General features: G+C 46.5%; 1 protein-coding gene across 1 annotated transcript; it reads left to right on the top strand.

Annotated features, from left to right (window-relative positions):
• Positions 1-6,409: 6,409 nt before the first annotated feature.
• On the top strand, positions 6,410-17,953 carry SLC66A3 (solute carrier family 66 member 3). The gene is made up of 7 exons (XM_068564940.1): positions 6,410-6,666; positions 9,209-9,291; positions 9,367-9,436; positions 11,929-11,986; positions 14,255-14,375; positions 15,112-15,153; positions 16,853-17,953. The coding sequence occupies exons 1-7, from the start codon at positions 6,524-6,526 to the stop codon at positions 16,942-16,944; spliced, it is 609 nt and encodes a 202-aa protein (XP_068421041.1). The 5' UTR covers positions 6,410-6,523; the 3' UTR covers positions 16,945-17,953.
• Positions 17,954-19,168: the final 1,215 nt, after the last annotated feature.

A 19,168-nucleotide genomic window follows, 5' to 3' on the forward strand; every position in this document is an offset into this window, starting at 1 on the left:
TTCTTTCAGATGAGGACACTTATTATGGGCTGCAGAGATATCCCAGTGGGTGTGCACTGAAGAACCTCCCCGCCCCCAATCCTAGCACTCCCCACCTTCCTGAGGACACAGAGAAGCCCTGAAGATCAGCCATCGTGCTAGTGGGATGTCCCAGCTGGGACATGGGGGCTGGGACCCGCACACCTTCCTACGGGGCCCACACCTGACTCCACCTCGGGCCACTCTCCCCCGCTGCTTCAGGAGCAAAGCCAGTGCCCACAAATCCCCAAAACGTTTTGCTAGTTTGCACGTGGTAGGGAACTACCATATTTTGAGCACCAACTGTGTATCTCTCAATAACCTTACGAGGTGGGTATGGTTTCCCCTATTTTAAAATGAAGAAACTGAGGCCAGTGAGAGTCAAGGGCTTGCCCAAGATCATACAGCCGGTGAGGGCCATGCTGGGGGGACAGTAGAGGTGTACGTGACACCCAAGTCCTACAGCCAAGTCCCGGGTTTCAGAGACAGCCCTCAGGCAGCCAGCACTCCCAGAACGGCAGGGGTGGGCTGGGCCCCAGGCTGAAGCAGCTCTCCTACGGCTGGTCCTGGGGCAACAAGATAAACAGAGTCCAAGACGGGGGGGAGGGAGAAGAAGGAGCCACAGCCGTGTGGCAGGACTAGGAACTCCCAGCCAGGACCACCTCGACATGGGAACAGCCTCCTTGCTTCAACAGATAAGTGGAACAACTTAACAAAAGTCAAACACCTGGCACACAGCAGGCGCTCAACAGATTCTAGCCACATCTATAGTTGTCACTGCTGCTGTTGATAAGCCTCTGATGCTTGTAAGAAAGCTCTTTGCTTCAAAATAAACAAATGGGACCTAATCAAACTTATAAGCTTTTGCCCAGCAAAGGAAACCATAAACAAAACAACAAGACAGGCTGCTGATTGGGAGAAAATATTTGCAAATGATGCAACTGACAAGGGCTTAATTTCCAAAATGTACAAACAGCTCATACAACTCAATAGCAAAACAACAAACAACCCAATCGAAAAAATGGACAGAAGACCTAAATAGACATTTCTCCAAAGTAGACATACAGATGGCCAAAAAGCACATGAAAAGGTGCTCAACATTTCTAATTATTAGAGAAACGCAAACCAAAACTACAATGAGGTATCACCTCACACCGGTCAGAATGGTCATCATCAAAAAGTCTACAAATGATAAATGCTGGAGAGGGTGTGGAGAAAAGGGAACCCTCCTACACTGCTGGTAGGAATGTAAATCGGTGCAGCCACCGTGGAAAACAGTGTGGAGGTTCCTCAAAAAACTAAAAATAGAGTTACCGTATGATCCAGCAGCCCTACTCCTGGGCATATATCCGGAAAAGATGAAAACTCTAATTCAAAAAGATAAATGCACCCCAGTGTTCATAGCAGCACTATTTATAATAGCCAAGACAAAGAAGGAACCTAAGTGTCCGTCGGCAGGTGAATGGATAAAGGAGATGTTGCATGCATATGTATATGATGGAATACTACTTGGTCATAAAAAAGAATGAAATAATGCCATTTGCAGCAACATGGATGGACCTAGACATGATCATACTAAGTGAATTAAGTCAGACAGAGAAAGACAAATACTATATGATATCACTTATATGTGGAATCTAAAAACTAGTACAAATGAACTTATCTACAAAACAGAGACAGACTCACAGGTAAAGAAAACAAACTTATGGATCCCAAAGGGGAAGGCTGGCAGGAGGTTCTGGAAGCTGTTCCTGAGGGACTCTTCCTCACACCTACACCTCGTCCTTCCAGTGACCCCGCACTCTGCTTAGCGCCTCCAAATATGACCAGCTGCCTAAGGAGGAAGATTCTGTGGTCTGTAGCCGAACCCTCACTGACACACTCCTCTCAGCAGAGACCCCTTCTGGACCCCTCAAAGTTCCAGAACATTCTGTTATCTCCCGGGACTCTGTCCGGGTGGCTCATGGGACTCATTTTGAATTTGCCACAGAGAGTGAGCTCCCAGGCACGCGAATCTGTGACTCGAAGAGAGTGATGTTGACTCTTTCGTTCCCAAAGGCTGTGGTGAGGGCGGGGTGGGCTGCTCTCAAGGTTACTTGATTTTATAAGCTGGTGCAACAGGGTCTTCCATGCAGCCAGCCGGAAGGAAGCCACTCCTGTACTGAGTCACTTGGCTGTCTTTGAAGGTGAGCTGCACTTTAAATGGATGTCAGGCCTGCAGACCGGTCCATCTGTACCATTCTTCTAGGTTCCACATATATGCGTTAATATACCATATTTGTTTTTCTCTTTCTGACTTACTTCACTCTTTATGACAGTCTCTAGATCCATCCACATCTCTACAAATGACCCAATTTCGTTCCTTCTTAGGGCTGAGTAATACAGAGGCACAGATGTAGAGAACAAACGTATGGACACCAAGGTGGGAAAGTGGGGGGAGGTGGTGGTGGGATGAATTGGGGGATTGGGATTGACATGTAGACACTGATACGTATCAAATGGATAACTAATAAGAACCTGCTGTATAAAAAAATAAATAAAATAAAATTCAAAAATTCAAAAAAAAAATGGATGTCAGGGAGTGGCATTTTGAAGTCACTGGGTCCGTTATGCACGTAGCAGAAGTTTGGCCAAGGAATCAATGTTTATGACGGAGTCCTACAGGGAGGGCAGTCTCCATCCTCAGTGCTCTAGCCAGTGCTTCTCAGCTCAGTGTGCATTTTATATATATATAAATGTATGTGGGTATGTGGGTATGTACAGAGTGCATATGAACATATATATATATGTCTATTGTGGACTGAATTGTGTTCCCCCAAAACTCACATGTTGAAGCCTTAACCCACAATGTGATAAAATTGGAGACAAGGCCTTTAAAGAGGTAATTAAGATTAAGTGAGGTATTAAGTGTGGAGCCCTAATCCAATAGGATGGGTGTCCTTATAAGAAGAGAGAGAGACACCAGGGATGTACACACAGAGGAAAGGCCACGTGAGGCCACAGCGAGAAGACAGCCATCTACAAGCCGAGGAGACAGGTCTCATCAGAAACCAGTCCTGCTGGCACCTTGATCTTGGACTTCCAGCCTCCAGAACTGTGAGAAAATAAATTCCTGTTGTTTAACTCACCCAGTCTGTGGTATTTTCTTAAGGCAGCCCAAGCAGACAAATATAATACACACACACACACACACACACACACACACACACACACACACACAAGAGTCTCCTGAGAGGGCAAAAGCAATGTCATCTCAAGAGCAATAAGCACATCCAGTCCCAGTGAGACAGGGTGGGACCTGGGACCCTTTATTGGAGAGCTTGCACCTGGACAAACGTCTCCTTGAGCAACAAAATACAAAGACACTTTAAGGGACCAAAAATAACTGCATGCTTGTGCAGTTGGGGCAGAGTATGAACAATAAGATACAAAAAGGCCAAAATTCAACTGCCACTTCTGAGGTGCTGGGGGCAAAAGCAGGGTTTCACGCATGACCCCTGCACACGGCACCGCCAAGGGGGTGGGCAGACCACCTAAGCCACCCTTCTGGATCGACCCACCAATCTGCTGGGACCCATGTCCCAGTAAAGCCTCGCCTGAACTTCTCGTCTGGCTTCTTATTGATTTCTATTGCTTCAGGAGTCCCAGAACCCAGATCAGTTACACCAGGACTAGATCTAATCCCGGAACTCGGGCTCCCTCAACTTTCTGGAGCTCAGAATCCGCACATTCAGAGTCACAGCACTTCATGCACATCCTCTCTTTTGTTTTTAAACTTTTTAACATGGAACATATCAAACCTACGCAGAAGTAGAGAGTCTAGTATAATAATCCCCCATATACCCATCACCAACTTCAAAAATTATCATCAGCTCACTGCTCTTCTCGTTTCATCTACATCCCCACCCTACGACCCAAAACCCCAATATTTTGAAGCATGTTCCAGACATATTATTTCATCTGTAAATATTTCAGGATCTCTAGAAGACAAGGACTAGACCCACTGACACACACACTCTTTGTTTTCCTCTGAAAGAGTTCTTTCTAATGCATCCCATTCTCTCTTAGCCATGGAGAAAGAACTCAATACCTTCTGGGTTTTCCCAGCGGGTGGGGATGATGGCCAAGTGTGGGCTGGAGGATCAGGGACGGAAGGTGGGGCAGACAGAGGGAAAGCCTCAAATGCCCTGCTGAGGTTCACAGCACAAAACCAGCAATAATGGTGTCCACTGAAAGAAAAACACACACGGTAAAAGTTGTGAGTTAAGTTTTTTTTTTCTTGGTTTTTGAAACGATTTTATTTTTTAAAATAGATCTTTATTGGAGTATAATTGCTTCACAATACTGTGTTAGTTTCTGTTGTACAACAAAGTGAACCAGCCATATGCATACATATATCCCCATATCCCCTCCCACTTGAGCCTCCCTCCCACCCTCCCTATCCCACCCCTCTAGGTGGTCACAAAGCACCGAGCTGATCTCCCTGTGCTATGCGGCTGCTTCCCACTAGCTGTCTGTTTTACATTTGGTAGTGTATATATGTCCATGCTACTCCCTCACTTCATCCCAGCTTACCCTTCCCCCTCCCCATGTCCTCAAGTCCATTCTCTATGTCTACGTCTTTATTCCTGCCCTGCCACTAGGTTCATCTCAATATCAAAAAAACAAACAACCCAATCCAAAAATAGGCAGAAGACCTAAATAGGCATTTCACCAGAGATGACATACAGATGGCCAAGAGGCACATGAAAAGATGCTCAACATCACTAATTATTAGAGAAATGCAAATCAAAACTACAGTGAGGTATCACCTCACACCAGTCAGAATGGCCATTATCGAAAAATCTAGAAACAATAAATGCTGGGGGAGAGGGTGTGGTGAAAAGGGAACCCTCCTGCACTGTTGGTGGGAATGCAAAATGATGCAACCACTATGGAGAACAGTATGGAGGTTCCTTAAAAAACTAAAAATAGAATTACCATATGACACAGCAATCCCACTACTGGGTATATACTCTGAGAAAACCATAATTCAAAAAGAGACGTGAGTTAAGTTTTATTTGGGGACCTTATTGAGGACCATAGCCTGGGAGACAACTTCTCAGATAGCTCTAAGGAACTGCTCAGAAGAGATAAGGGAGAGCCAGGATATATATGAACTTTTTTGCTGGGAAAAACATGTAGTCAAGCATCACAAGATGACTGCCAAGCACGAAGAACAGATGTCTCAAGTTAATGATTTTAGGGCTTTTCTCTGTACAGGAAGTTGCAAGAATCTGGGGTCATTAGACGTTTTTCCTTAAACATGCATCTTAACTAGCTAAAAGGTCAGTAAATCTAACGCACAGAATGCTTCCTGGTTTTCTCCATCCTGAATTCCCCTCAGGGCACACTGGTGGTGGGCAAGTGCAGTGGCTAACAGGCTTGATCCTATAGAACTGGAAAGGCAGGCAGCATTTTTTTCGTTACAGTGGTTTCTGGCATTGCATTTTTGTGACTTTCCTGTTTCGTTGTAACCTTGACTCAGTACCTATACCATTTTGAGCCTGAAAATGCACCCCCAGCCCCGCAGTCTAAGTTACCTTCTTTTGTCAATAGAAATCTATTTTTACCTCCTTAAGAAAAAATTTCACTCTTAAGTGCACGTCTCTGGAGGGGAGGCTTCGGGGTTAAGGACCAAGCCCTCAGGAAGGAAGCCTCCTGCCCTTGGGGAGGACACGTCCCCACTCTCGGCTGGAGGAAAGCGCGGTCCCGCACGGTCTGTTTCTCCGTCTGTAAATCGAGGTGGACGCACAGAAACTAAGTTGGGTCGTTTTAAGTTTTTACCTCTGAAATGCTTAGTGAGAAAAAGAAAGGAAAACACTTTTCAGGAGTGAAAAATCCCGACAAAATGGCCCATTCCCCCGTGAGGGGTGCCCCTTCGCCCTCCTGCGGTTCAATTTCTGCCCATCCAACCCGTGGGAAAGCGGGAGACATCGCCCGCAGGCTCAGAACTGCACGAGTTGGTTTAACACGGAAAAGTGAATCAGCAGCGGTCAGATCACGCAAAGGTCAGCGTTGACCTGCCTCTCGGGCAAGGGGCGGACCCCGGGGCGGAGGGAGAGGGCCTGGGGAGGGGTCGGGGCGAGGTCGGGGACGGACGACTGGGAGGTAAGCGGAGCGGACCCCGACCGTCTGGACCCGTGAGGGGCGGCTCCAGGCGCAGCGCTCCCGGGGGATGGGCCGGGCCAGCGGGGAGGGGCGGAGCGACTGCGGGGACGGGGCGGACCTGGGGAGGCGTCGGGGCGAGGCAGGCGCCGAGCGGACAAAGGGGCGGGAGAGGGGACCCTGGGCGGGGTTCGGGGCGGAGATCGGGGCGGAGGGGCGGACCCCGACTGGGCGGCCCGGGGAGGGGAGAAGGGAAGGCGGAAGGACCGGGCGAGCCCGGCGGCCGAGTGCTGAGCGGCACCCCCTTCGCGCGGCGGCCGGATCCGCTGAGTCCCGGAGTCCCAGCCCCGCCGGCGCCATGGAGACGCGGTTGCTGCGGTTCTGCAACTGGAGCGTGTTGGGCGTGTGCGCGACGCTCAAGCTGCCGCAGATCTTCGCCGTGCTGGGGGCGCGCAGCGCGCGGGGCATCAGCCTCCCGAGCCTACTTCTGGAGCTGGCTGGGTAAGGCCGGGGCGATCTGGAGCCGACGGGAGCCCGGGAGACCCTCGACTCTAATACTGTAGGGGCGGGGGAAGCGGAGCCGAAAGCGCGGGCCGCCGGGAGTAGCGCCTGCCCGGGCCGCTCACTTCCTCTCCGAATTTGCTGCTTCCCCCAGCCTTGCGCGGTAACGAAAGACGGCGCACGCCCATGTTACAGATGAGAAAACCGACACTCAAGGAAATCATCACTCCAACCATTAGTTACAAAACTAACCATCCAGCTTTGAGCAAGGCCGCTTGCACGTCGAGGCTCTCTCATCTGCATCCTCCCTAAAGCCACCCTCCACCATCACCCCCTCCGTTCTCGGGTCTCGGTTTCCTCGCTTGTAAAATGAGGGGTTGGACGCTCTGGCTTTTAAAAGTTACACCTTTGGGGGCGGGGGGCGCGGGGTGTCAGAGAACGTAGAGCTTTTTGGAGGGAGAGGAGGATTTGACCGGGACTTGGGCTTTAACTGGCGCTTGAAAAGCGGGAGCCGAGACTCTCCAAGAGCCGGTTTTTCTATCAAAATCGGGAATGGGTGCCCTGATCCAGTATTTAAAAACCTGAACGTGACGATGTTAACTAGACTTATTGTGGTGATCATTTCACAATATGTACAAATATTGAATCATTATGTTATACACCTGAAACTAATATAATCTTGTATGTCAAATATACCTCAATTTAAAAAAAATTTAAAAGTACTCTTCTAAATAAGCAAAGTAATAATAATAATAAAGTAAAGACCTGAACGGTGAAAAGCAGTGTTGTAAGACTTGGTGGGGAAGACGTGAACCCAGCAGTCTAGCTCCTCGCCCTGCAAGGCCGGGCCCCCTCCCCTCTGCTCCTCGACAGCCCGGGGACCCCAGTTACCCTCCGGTGGCTCTGAGGGCCGGTCCTCAGCGGAAGCACTCCTCGGAGGGGCAGTGGACCCCGGTTTCCCGGGCTTGAGGACCCCGGTTTCCCGGGCCAGAAGGAAGGCAGGGGGGAGAGAGGGAGAAACAGGAGACCTCCAGGGCACAAGGGGTGAGGGGCCACCCGTGGACCTGCGGGGTCCCGCCCCGGACAGCCCCATCTGAGGGGCCAACCGTAGGATGTATTTGAGCCACAGGCCCCTTGGGGAAGCACATCCTGCCTCAGAGCGACCCCAGTTCTCTGAGGAAAACAGATAATTACTAGGAGAAGAAGTTCCCCATTCGAGGCAGGGGAGGCCCTGATCTGCGCCCCAGGAGGGGAACCACCTTGGCGTCCTCAGGCAGGAGAGGAGGTAGCCACATAGAGAAAGGGGCCCTCCAGGCAGGGGGCCTGTGATCAGAAGCCTGGAGGCTGAACTGGAAGCAATGAGGCCAGAGAAGGAGGCAGAAGACATGACCTTAGGTAACATGTTTAAAGCATCCGTGTGTGCAGATACAGAGCATGTTGTCCCCATTTCACAGATGGGGAAGCCGAGGCCCTAGAGGTTAGTAACAGCCGGGGATTGTGAGCCCAGCACCCTAGCCCTGGAGTCTGCACTCCACTTAGGGCTCCACACTCAGCAGGTGACGCCTGCGGGACCAGGCCTGGCAGCCTCGGGAAGGTGGCTCAGCAGGCAGTGGCTGGGGTCACCCAGAGTGCCGCCTGGGTGAGGGCGTGGGGCTTTGTTAACACCACATCCTGGCTTGAAAGGTGTGAGCCATTACGTCCACGTGGTCTGTGGGTTCTGGCTAACCCTGGGGGAGCAGGGGGCCTGAGGGGTCCTCACAGCCTGGGTGCGGGGACGGAGACAGACCCTGAGGGGACAGTGTGGGCATTTCGATTCTGAGGGAGTTGGCTGGCCAGGGTGTGAGCTGGGAAGGCAGGAAGCTGGGGCCTCTTCTTCTGAGAGGAGTGGGACTCTGGTGTCTGTGTCTCCCACCCCTCCAAGCCGAAGCCTCTCCAGAGCTCGAATTTTCTTGAGGAACTGAAGAGCTGTCCCTTCTGTCCCCACCGCCAGCCTGGGCAGCACTCTGGGAGGCCACCAGGCTCATCTAGGGATGTCCTTCGTCTTCAAAACACGGCCTCCCCAGCTCGCTGCTGGGCCCTACGTGCTCAGTCACTTAGAAGCCCTGCCCAGGAACCCCACCCAGGGAAGGCTCTCGGCCCCCCTCAGATATCTTTCTCAGCCTGTGCGGCTGCTTGGGTGCAACCTTCTGAGGGATCTGCCTGGGATCTCGAAAGAGCCCAGCCTCAGAGACAGGCAGGCCCGGGTCCAGAAAACCCTGTCTCTTCTCATCCTGGTCGGTGGTTCTGTAAAATTCATAAAATTTGTCTGTAACTGACCATCCAAGGGACTTGGCAGACACCAGTGCCCAGCTTCAGAAATCAGGGAGATGATTAAAAATTGATGTTTCACCCTTCTTATTCTGTACCTCCCTCCTTGACATTTGCAGACTCCCGCCACCAGTTCTAGGGTTTTGCAAACGAACCTGTACTCCTGGGTGGCGGCCAGGCCTCCGGGCTGTGGGTCAGGTTGGTCCGAGCTCAGATGCGCCCTCCCTCTCCCCAGGTTCCTGGTCTTTCTCCGGTACCAGTGTTACTACGAGTACCCACTGCTGACCTACCTGGAGTACCCCATCCTCATCGCACAAGGTAACCGACGCCCCTGTGCCCAGCCTCGGCCCTCGGGGCCCCTCCTCCCTCTCACTCAGAGCCTTTCTTTTCCAGATCTCATCCTCCTGCTGTGTGTCTTCCATTTCAAGGGGGATGTGAAACGGGCAGCACCGTACATCGTCCTGTATCCTTTCAGCATCTGAGAATCCGAGATGGAACTGGGGGTGTTCCTTGCTAACAGGATGTTATTAAGCAGGGTCCTTTACCAGATATGTATTCTTTTGGTTAAACTAAAAAAAAAAAAAAAAAAAAAAAAATCCCCAATGCAAGATTCCATGTGAGCAAATACCTCCACAGCCTAGAGATGCTCTAGAACAGTCCCTGCCCAAGGGCCACCCCTCTGAGACCAGGGAGCCCCATGGTGCCCTGACCCACCAGGTAGACTTAGTGCCTCACTGCTGAGCTGCAGAAGCACTCCTGCTAAGAGCGACATTGTCCAAATGTATTCTTTAGGGGAAGGGAGATATTTCTTCCTTCCCCAAAAATGTCCCCATGTAATAACGAGCATGTCTGGCGTGTAACACGCTGCCACTAACACACCTGGTCAGCTTGGCTTCTTACTGCCTGTTGGTGGGTCTGGGCTCCTGATGGCTGGTTCAAAGTGAAAGTCAAGACATTAGGAAGGTCTCAGTGGATTCTGGTCAGCCACATAGACCTATCCCTGCTAACATCACTCAGCATCTTCTGTGAACGAGGGCCAGCCTTGCATCTTCACTCTCCTTGTAAAAACTCTTTTATTCTCTTGTTGAACTTCACTCTCCTTAAAAGGCCAAGAAAGCCTTTTAAATGGCAGTCAGTTAATCCTGCCACATCTGTGAAATGATCTGAGCTGTTTATTTATATGTCTTCAGGGTGGAGGAAAGAGGGAGGGGACGGCCAGGTGCGCTGAGCATGTGAGGAGGTGGGTGTGGAGTGGTGGGAACTCCCAGTGCCACTGCCATCTGGGTGGCCTTGGGCACTGGCCTCTAAGCTGCAGTCGCCCCATCTGTGAAGAGGGATCATAATGCCTACCTTTTAGGGTTGTTTCCAGAACGAAAATACCAGGAGCACAGGACAAGCTGAGGAGGTGGCAGGGTCGTGGTGGCTCTCGTGCTAAAAGCCTGTCTGCAGAGGGGAGCTGGGTGCGGACTGAGTCCTGACCCTCTGCTGTTCAATGGAGTTGTAAGCCCCCTGACTCAGTTTCCCTCTGCAAAAAAGAGGGATCGTGTGGCTCTACTGCCCCTCAACACTTCAAGGTCAGCCCCAGCTGGTTAAAGGTTTTTGAAAACAGAGTACTTTGAAGAAATGAAAAGCATTGTGTGATTTACTTTTTAAATAAAATGCAACAGCTTATCTTTGTGCAAATGGTGAGGCTGTAGATTAGAAAACTTAGGTACTGATGGCAACTCTGTAGTATCAGCAAGATGTTTTATGGCCTCCTTCTGCCAGTTGTGACTTACAGAGAGCCGATAAGCAGGGCAGCCATATTAACAATGCATTTTTTAAAAAAGTAATAGTATGTCCCAGATATTACACAGGACATACTTATGCTAAAAAAGTATTTGTTGTTGATCTGCAATTCAAATTTAACTTGGTGTCCTGTATTTTTATTTGCTCAATCTGGCCACTCTACAAATCTCTAGGATCTCAATTGCTGGTACCACTGCTGAAGTTTTATAAAATGTATAGTTGGAATGAATGGAATGAGGTGCAATGGTACAAAATTGGGCAACATTAGTTTAAGACTTGAATTAGAGAGTGTTCAAAAAGCAGGATTCCATCCACCTAGATTCAGGCTGCCGTTCTGGTGTTGACTAGTATCTAGTTCTACTGACTTTGAGCACAGGGCATTGTCTGTTTCAATCTCTTCATTTAAATAATGTTATTAATAATAATCACAGCTGCCTGTTGGGTCCCTACAATGTGCCACAAAGCCATGAGGAGGTAGATAGGGCAAGGAATGTTAAGTCCATTTTGCAGATAAGCAAACCAAGGCCCAGAGAAGGAAAATGACTTGCTCAAGCTCACAGCAGAGGCTCCTGGCCGTCCCCTCCCTGGCCTGGTCACCACCACCTCCCTGTGTTTGCTTCTGCTTCTCTAGCCGGGCTCTCTTCCTGCAGCATCACTGAGCTTGATGAAAAGCCATTATCATTCCTCCCATCTCCTAGCATTGCTCACCCCAGCCGCGTCATTTTTACACTGGAGTTAGTGGGAAAAAGGAAATCAGTAAACAGCTTCACGTGACACCAGTTTTGCAGAAGACGCCTGCTATATCATTTGAACCTAAATGCTTCACTGTTGACATTACGTTGGAGAGGTCTGCATGCTCAGGAGTTAAACCGGCAGTTAAAATCATCTGGGACGTTCCCAGCCCTAGGATCGGTCCGAGAACACAGGGTTCTTTGTAATTTTCTTCCAGAATCTGCTTCTGTGCTTTTGAACTCCTAGAAGGTGTTCACTTGGATCATTTTTGTCTTTTCTGAATCTGACGAGGTCTAGCAGAGCTGTTGTTCCCAGTTCCACGCTTAGCTTAGGTATGTAACCTCTCTGGCCTCGGTTTGTTTCCACACGCACAGGGTTGGGAGGGGAGTGGAGCTGCCGGCCGAGCCACTGCTGTGTCCCTTAGCACGTGGTAAGCTATGTGTCTGCTTGGTTCCTCCTCGCCCTGCAGAAGTGGATCATAGATCTGGCCATGGTGAGTAAATCGCCCCTGGAGAAGAAAGTGTGTTCACAGCAGTCTGTCTACCTCTTCTCTCCACGCCACCTGCCCTGCAAAAAACTTTACAGATCAAATGTTCAACCTGCTCATTTTTCAGCTGTACCAAAGGATAGTGGGATGAAAGCCTAGTGCTATCCAAATATTAAAAACATTATTCTCACTTAAATGTACGGCACAATTTTTTTACTTCCCTTTTTTGGGGCCCTAGAGAACCAGATTGGGATCGGGTGGGTAGTAGTAGAATGAAGAACTGAACATAAATTAAAGAGTTTCAGGTTATTATCAGGTTAATAATTACACATGGGCCACGTACTCATTATTTTTCTAACTTTGCCCCCCCCCAAACACTTTTTTTTTTCTTCCTCGGAAAAGGGTAAATAAGCCCTATACTCTTTTTCCTTCCTTGGTTAAGGGCCAGAAATTCCCTGCTGTGAGAATAGGATTCTGGCAGTGGGTCCGGAAGCATTTGACCACAGATCAAACGGTGGCTGACGTGAACTTTTCCACCCAGTGGGAAAAGAAGGAGCAGAACTAATCGTGGTCACCGCCTGCCACACCCAGACTCCTGAACTTCCACCCATTCTTCCTCCAGCATCTAGTCGGAAAGTGGACTTGGCTCTCAACCTCATGACGTACGGAAAGCAGATTAGTAGGGTTACCACGCTGACAACGAAGAATTCTTTAGTATAATTATGTCCCAAATATTCCGTGGGACAAACTTGTGCTAAAAAATTATTTGTCGTTGATTTGAAATTCAAATTTAACTGGGTGTCCTGTATGTTTGCTAAATCTGGCCACCCTACAAATAGGGCATCTCTAGGCTCTTTGGAGCTGCCACTGTGGTCACGTGGGTGCAGGTCTGGTTGGTTGGGGGGTGGTGTCCCTTCACCCCCAGGAACATCATCCCGGGAATATGCTGCTACAGGCTCGTCAGGAGTCAGGTCCAGAGGCCGAAGGCTTCGGGTTTTTCTGTTTCTTCTGTTCCCTTCTCAGCGAATGCTCTATTCTGACCACACGGTGATGCTCTAATAGTTCATAAACTGTAGTTTCCTTTTTCCCTTGTCAAGCAGGGACTGTCCACAACACATGTTTCCTGGGTGCCAACTCGACAGCAGCCACTGGGGCCTCGGCACAGGGTGGCTGGCTTGAGGGTCCTGGAGCCCCAGAGAGGAGAGAGCGCTTGGGTTTCAGAGCTCCCGCGGGGCAGCAAACCCTAGGATCCTGTAGGGGAGGGATGCTGTTTGAATTCATGAAAAAGCCAAGTTATAGAAGGTTTACGGTTCTATGGCTTTCAAGAGCGAGTCCCATTTCAGACCGACAGATGGTTTCCACGGAAGTCCTACACTGTGCTTTCGTGGTTAGATAAATTGATAAGTCACCTCCTCCTAGTTCATTCACAAAGATATGATTCAAGTACTTAAAAATGACCGGCGCAACAGCCTGAGCACGCTTCTCCTCTCCTGTCCTGTTCTCTACTAGACTCTGTGTCACGGGAAAACCTAATAATCTGCAGTTGAATGTGTATCATAAGATTGTGCAGGCCTTGGTTATGCCCCCAAACAAGACCACTTCATGATTCTAAAGATGGCGTTTTCTCCTGGAAACCAGTTGACGGGGTGTTTCAGCTGATGGAAAGCCTGGTGAACGGCAGCCTGGGCCCGGCTTAGGGTGGAGGGTGCTATACTCTTGCCTCGCTGGGGACCAGAGGGCAGGAGCCTCACCACGTAGCTCATCAGAACAGCCAGAAACTCAGAGCCGAAGCGCTCCAGCTTGCTGCTTTGGGTGGATGAGTCTGTCAGTGCAACGCAGCATGGTTCCCCACAGGCTCTAAAAACACCATACTATCTATACATCTATTTGTTTCTGGCAGGTGGGGACAGATAAGCCTTTGTAGCCATTGCAGATTCTTTCTTACTCTCAGCTTCCAACGACCTGCTGCCCATCAGTTACTCACTAAGCAGTGGAATTGGTGGGTTATACATAAATGTCCCACTGCTGCGTCCATTCTTTATCGGGAAACTTGGGTTTTGTCCTTGTGCAAGTTGGTTATCACTTGACATGAAAATTTGGCTTCAAAAGCGATTTCAGGGGATTCCCTGGTGGTCCAGTGGTTAGGACTCAGTGCTTTTCCGCAAGCCACACGACGCAGCCAGAAAGAAAAAGAATGCTTTAAGTATCTGGTGTATCTAGTTTCTGGGTGAAACTAAGGAACTCCTAACTTCCTCCTGTTTTATCTTCAAACAGAATTTAGGTACTTTCATCAGTGCAGCCAGTAAGTGTGCACAGCTCCAGTACCTGTGGAAAAGCAGGGACTCAGGAGCCGTGAGTGCTCTCACGTGGAGCCTCGCTTCATATACCTGTGCGGGTAAGAACAAGCCTCTAATTGGTGGGGTGTCCTTGGTCGGCGTGGGGTGTCTACCCGGAGGAGTGCGGTATGTCATAGACCCTTGAGCTTAAATCCTTTGCAAGTAACTATTCAGATAGACCCTCCTGTGTATCCATATTTACAAGGCTGATTTAATGCACACCACTCTCCATTTTCTGCAAGTTGCTAAAAAAACGTGAAAGCACACTTTTCTCCAAAAATCTGGCCTAATATTAACAGTCCTCTCTTGTTGTTTGAAAAGCATCATGAGTTTGGTTATACTGAATCCACTAGCTTGTTTTAAAAATGTGAATGTTTATGATGTAACAGATTAAAGAGATGAGAATCATACATTGCCTTTTGCGAATGAATATGATTTGCAGCAGTGGAGTTTTTCTGGAGCCATAGTGTTTGGTCTCAACTTTAGAATTTCCACTGTTCATTTGGATTCTTGCAGGAACTACCTAAAATGAATATATGCTATATTTAGGTAGGAACATTTAAAAAATTCAGAGCTATTACATTAATTAGATTTACTAGTTTTAGATATTTGAATTATACTTCTTCATGTTGCGTCTGTATCTTAAAGGACCAGTTTCTCCATCGAGGGTTCTCTTCTACCCAAATCTTTCAAGAACAGTTAGCACATATTCCTGCATTTAAAGTGGAAAGATATTAGCTAAATACCAAAATGTCTGAGAAGTTGATATTTATTGCTGAAATTTTGCTTTTACAGCAAGAATAATGACAACTTTAATGACCACCAGTGATCTTACAAGTAAGCAAAATATTTTTCTGCCCACTTCCTTTTTGAATTTTATGCCATCTGTGCCTCCTTCACTTGTAAATTGTCTTAGGGTTTAACGGAGCCACTTAGCCCCGCTGGAGGCCAGCGACAATATATTCCTGGTCCTCATCAGTCACCATGTATAGTATTAAGCATCTACTTGCTGTACCTGGGATAGAATATGCACAAGATAGTAGATTCCTATCTTCGTGAAGCTTCCACACCAGCAGTGGAAATGAAGAGTGAAGTAATCACACAATTAACTATTGAAAAATATTGTGAAACATTTTTTGAAAGAGTAGGACAGGATGAGCACCTGACGTGGGAACCTGACCTAGTTGGAGGGAGCTGGGGAGATTAATTTGAAGGAGAGAGAGATCGGGAGGAGGGGAGACACTGTTACAAGGAGCAGCATGTGTGGAGGTCATGAGCAAAGAGGATGGAGAGAGCACCAGTAGGGCTGGCGTGAGAGCACAGGGATGAGTCTAATGAGAGGGAAGGAGGTGGTAGTGGCCGGATGGTCCAGAGCCTCAGAGAATTGCCCACAAGCAGCAGGAAAGGGAGTGATGTAATCATTCGACTCCATGTCCTTGTTCTGTTCTTTTTAAAGGAATACTGTGATGGAGGAGGAAATAAAATATACCTGGGTTAACCTAAAGAGAATTTCATTAATTCCTTAGGTTTTCAACTCCCAAATTAAGCATATAAATTTTTGGAAAAATGATTAAAACAGGTGGTGTCACCCATTCTATGAAGGCTAGAAATATGTCCCTTTTGTGTAGACCTTTTAAATAAGCTAATCATTGTCTGAGAAATATCGCTATGGAACAGAATGATGCATTCGCTAGTCCCGTCCCGGAGGTTTTTATCTTTGGTTCAAATGCTTTCCATCAGCTCTGAGAGGAGTAAAAGTGTTCTGGCCAAAGCATAAACTTGGGTCAAGTGGGGAAAGGAAAAGAGAGACCTGAGTATTCCCTACAGGACTTCAAGAATTCTCTGCTTGGAAAGGAGAGTCAAACCATAATTAAACAACAAAACAAACCTCATGTTAATTGTGATTTGTTCTGTATCTAAGGTGACAGCTGTTCCTGAAAGTGATCAATATATCTGAGAATAATCTTTTAAAAACAGTTTAGCTATCTTAAAAGTGTTTTACAACCCCAAAGATACATTAAATCTCATAAACCTTATTTATCAGGAGGGTGTTTGTCAAGTCACTAAGGTTATTTTTTTCTTTTTAACAAAGAGCCACATTTTCATGGTTACCTCAATATAAAACATGCTTTGACGTTTGGGCTAGTTTTTCACAATTACCTTAACTGAGTGCGGTGTACCACCTTTGCTTAATTAACATGGAATGTTCTGAGACACCACCATCCTCAAGACTTGAAGAATGAGTAACGGGGTTTTAAAAAGTTGTAGTATTTACCAACCAGAGTCAGATTCCTCCAAATTAAGCATTTAGGATGAAATTATTCATGAAATTAGGCCAAGTGACCAAAGGTAGTCATGATAGGAAGATCATTTTTCCAGAAATATTTGGAACCAAAGTTGTTCAAAAGTCCACATGATCCATAGTTCTGTTTCATTTGGCTGGGGTGGGGGGGGTGGGCTTCTCCTTAGAGGTGGTGATTTTGTTTTATGTGAAAACAGTATTTTTTAACACATACTTCTTTTTGACTGATTTCAGTTCTTATACGTTTTGTGATCATGCTGACCTTAAATATATGGGTAGCAGCTACAATACTTCACTACCGCAAGACCGATGTGAAATCTGAATGATGGATATATTATTCCCACACACAAAGTGGATTTTGAATAACTGAACCAAAGGGAAAAAAAGCTCATTGCTAAACCAGGTCTTTTATAAATTTAAGCCAACTGTGCCAAAGGTATTTTAGACTTGGAAGAGCCCGCCTAAACACTTGTTTAAAAACATCGATTTTTAAAATCCCTGTCCCCACTTCATTAGGTTAAGGTAGGGCTCAGACATCTGCAGTTCTGATAAGGCTGGTGATTGATGGAAACCTCCCAAGAAGCCCATTTTGAGGAGACAGCGTTGACCGTTATTCTTCAAGTCATGATTAAGTTCCCTCCGAAGAGCTAACTACATCTACTTCTCAGCTTTCACAATCTTTTAAAAAATAAATCCTCTCCGCAACACAGATGAACATGAATGGAGTGGGATTTTGCTCAAGTGGAATTGTAATAAATTACCAGAGTTCACTTTCTGGGACTAATGTTTAATTGTAATACAGACATAACAGGATGGCTTTATTGTATCATATTACCGTGTAATACCTCCTTAGGTTACAGCAAGGATATGAAGGCAAGCAAAAATGTAACTGGCTTGAATTCATATACCAAAGTAATCCTTTAACTTCATACTGTGCCTTCAAGTAATTTGTAACAAAAGGTACCTGCAGTCTCTACTCATGAAGAGGCAATCCCAATATACTTTCTGATTCAAGCACAATGCTGCTGTTTTTAAAAGGATCACACCTACACAATACCATTACTGGAATTTGGTACAAAATACAGCTGACCTCGACCAGGTTTTGCCTATTGAAAGTATATGCAGTGCAGGGTATTGCTGGGGTCTACCAAGTTCTTATGGATTTTATTCTCATTATAGTATCATACTCTGAACATGATGTTAAGATTACTGTACACTGTGTTTTCCTGTAAAAGCTTATCAACTCTAACATTTTAAGAACTCTCTTTCCCCTAATAATTGAATGGCATTATTCTATTATATGCAGTAAGTAAATGATGCTTCCTAGAAAATGTTTGTTTCCTATGTAAAATAAACTTTATTTTGAACTCTTCTGAGTCTTAAAACTCAATTGTTTAAATGTGATTAGTTTTAGGTTATGTAAAGTGCAGTTTTAAAAAATATAAACTGTGGTTAATCCTTTTAGAACTACTGCTTGGGACCAGCAGGAAGAGAAACATGGCATCTAAAAGTAAATAATAAATCACTCTGTAGTTTTAAAAATCACAGTTATCATTTAAAAAAATTCAAATGAGTCTTTTCTCATATGCAGTTATAATCTGACCATTAGTATAAATTATGTGATTTTTAGTCCAACATATTTTATTTAGATATACTTTATCAATGCTTAAAGCAACTCCTTGAAGAAAATATACTATCCTAGGTGAAGAGTTCTCCATTTCTCCCCTTTGGGAGGGAAAGGAACAAACATTAGAGCTACCCGATATTCTATACACATCATCATACTTAATCCCGCAACAATCCTATAAGTAAACAATCTCCATTTTACAGATGAAAACACTGAAGCCCAGACTGAATAACCTGTGCCAGATCAGATAGTTAGCAAGTATCCTAGAAAAGACCCCAAAAAAGTGCTTTCTAGAAAACCACCTGTCAGCACAGTATTCCTAACAAAACAGGCTCCCTGCCTCTTTTCCTTATCCTCGACACTCAAATGAGATTCTCAAGTTTGCATGCCCCTTAAAATACTGACATTAAGTCAGACACAAACACCTAGTTGAAATTCGATTTTGTATTCTCCATGGATTAAATGATAGGGCTGAAGATTCCCAAGTCGGTAACCTTAGTTGAGACTTCTTTGCTATATACCCATCTTTCAGGGTAGGTAATTTTGGGGGATAAATTTTAGAAGGTTGCAGCATTCCAGGACTATTTCACAGGAAAAGTATGAAAATGCTTATGTCTTAATTTCTTTTATTTAATTTTTTAATATAAAAAGCAGGCATAAAATACAATTACATTACTACAAAGATGCAACAAAATTAAAAAATATCAGGGGGGTATGATTTTTGTTCAAGGGACAGCTGATCAAATATTCATGATTATCTAAACCATGCAGTTCATAACTTATTACAATTCCAAACACAACTATTATGGGGAAGGGAATCAAGGAGAGAGCCCCCAAGCATAATATTCAGCACTGTCACACAGTGCTTATCTTCAAAGTGCTTTACAAACCAGCTACGGTATCTTCACAATATAGGGAAACTG

The sequence above is a fragment of the Eschrichtius robustus genome, chromosome 15 (assembly GCF_028021215.1).
Source record: "Eschrichtius robustus isolate mEscRob2 chromosome 15, mEscRob2.pri, whole genome shotgun sequence".
Classification (NCBI taxonomy): domain Eukaryota; kingdom Metazoa; phylum Chordata; class Mammalia; order Artiodactyla; family Eschrichtiidae; genus Eschrichtius; species Eschrichtius robustus.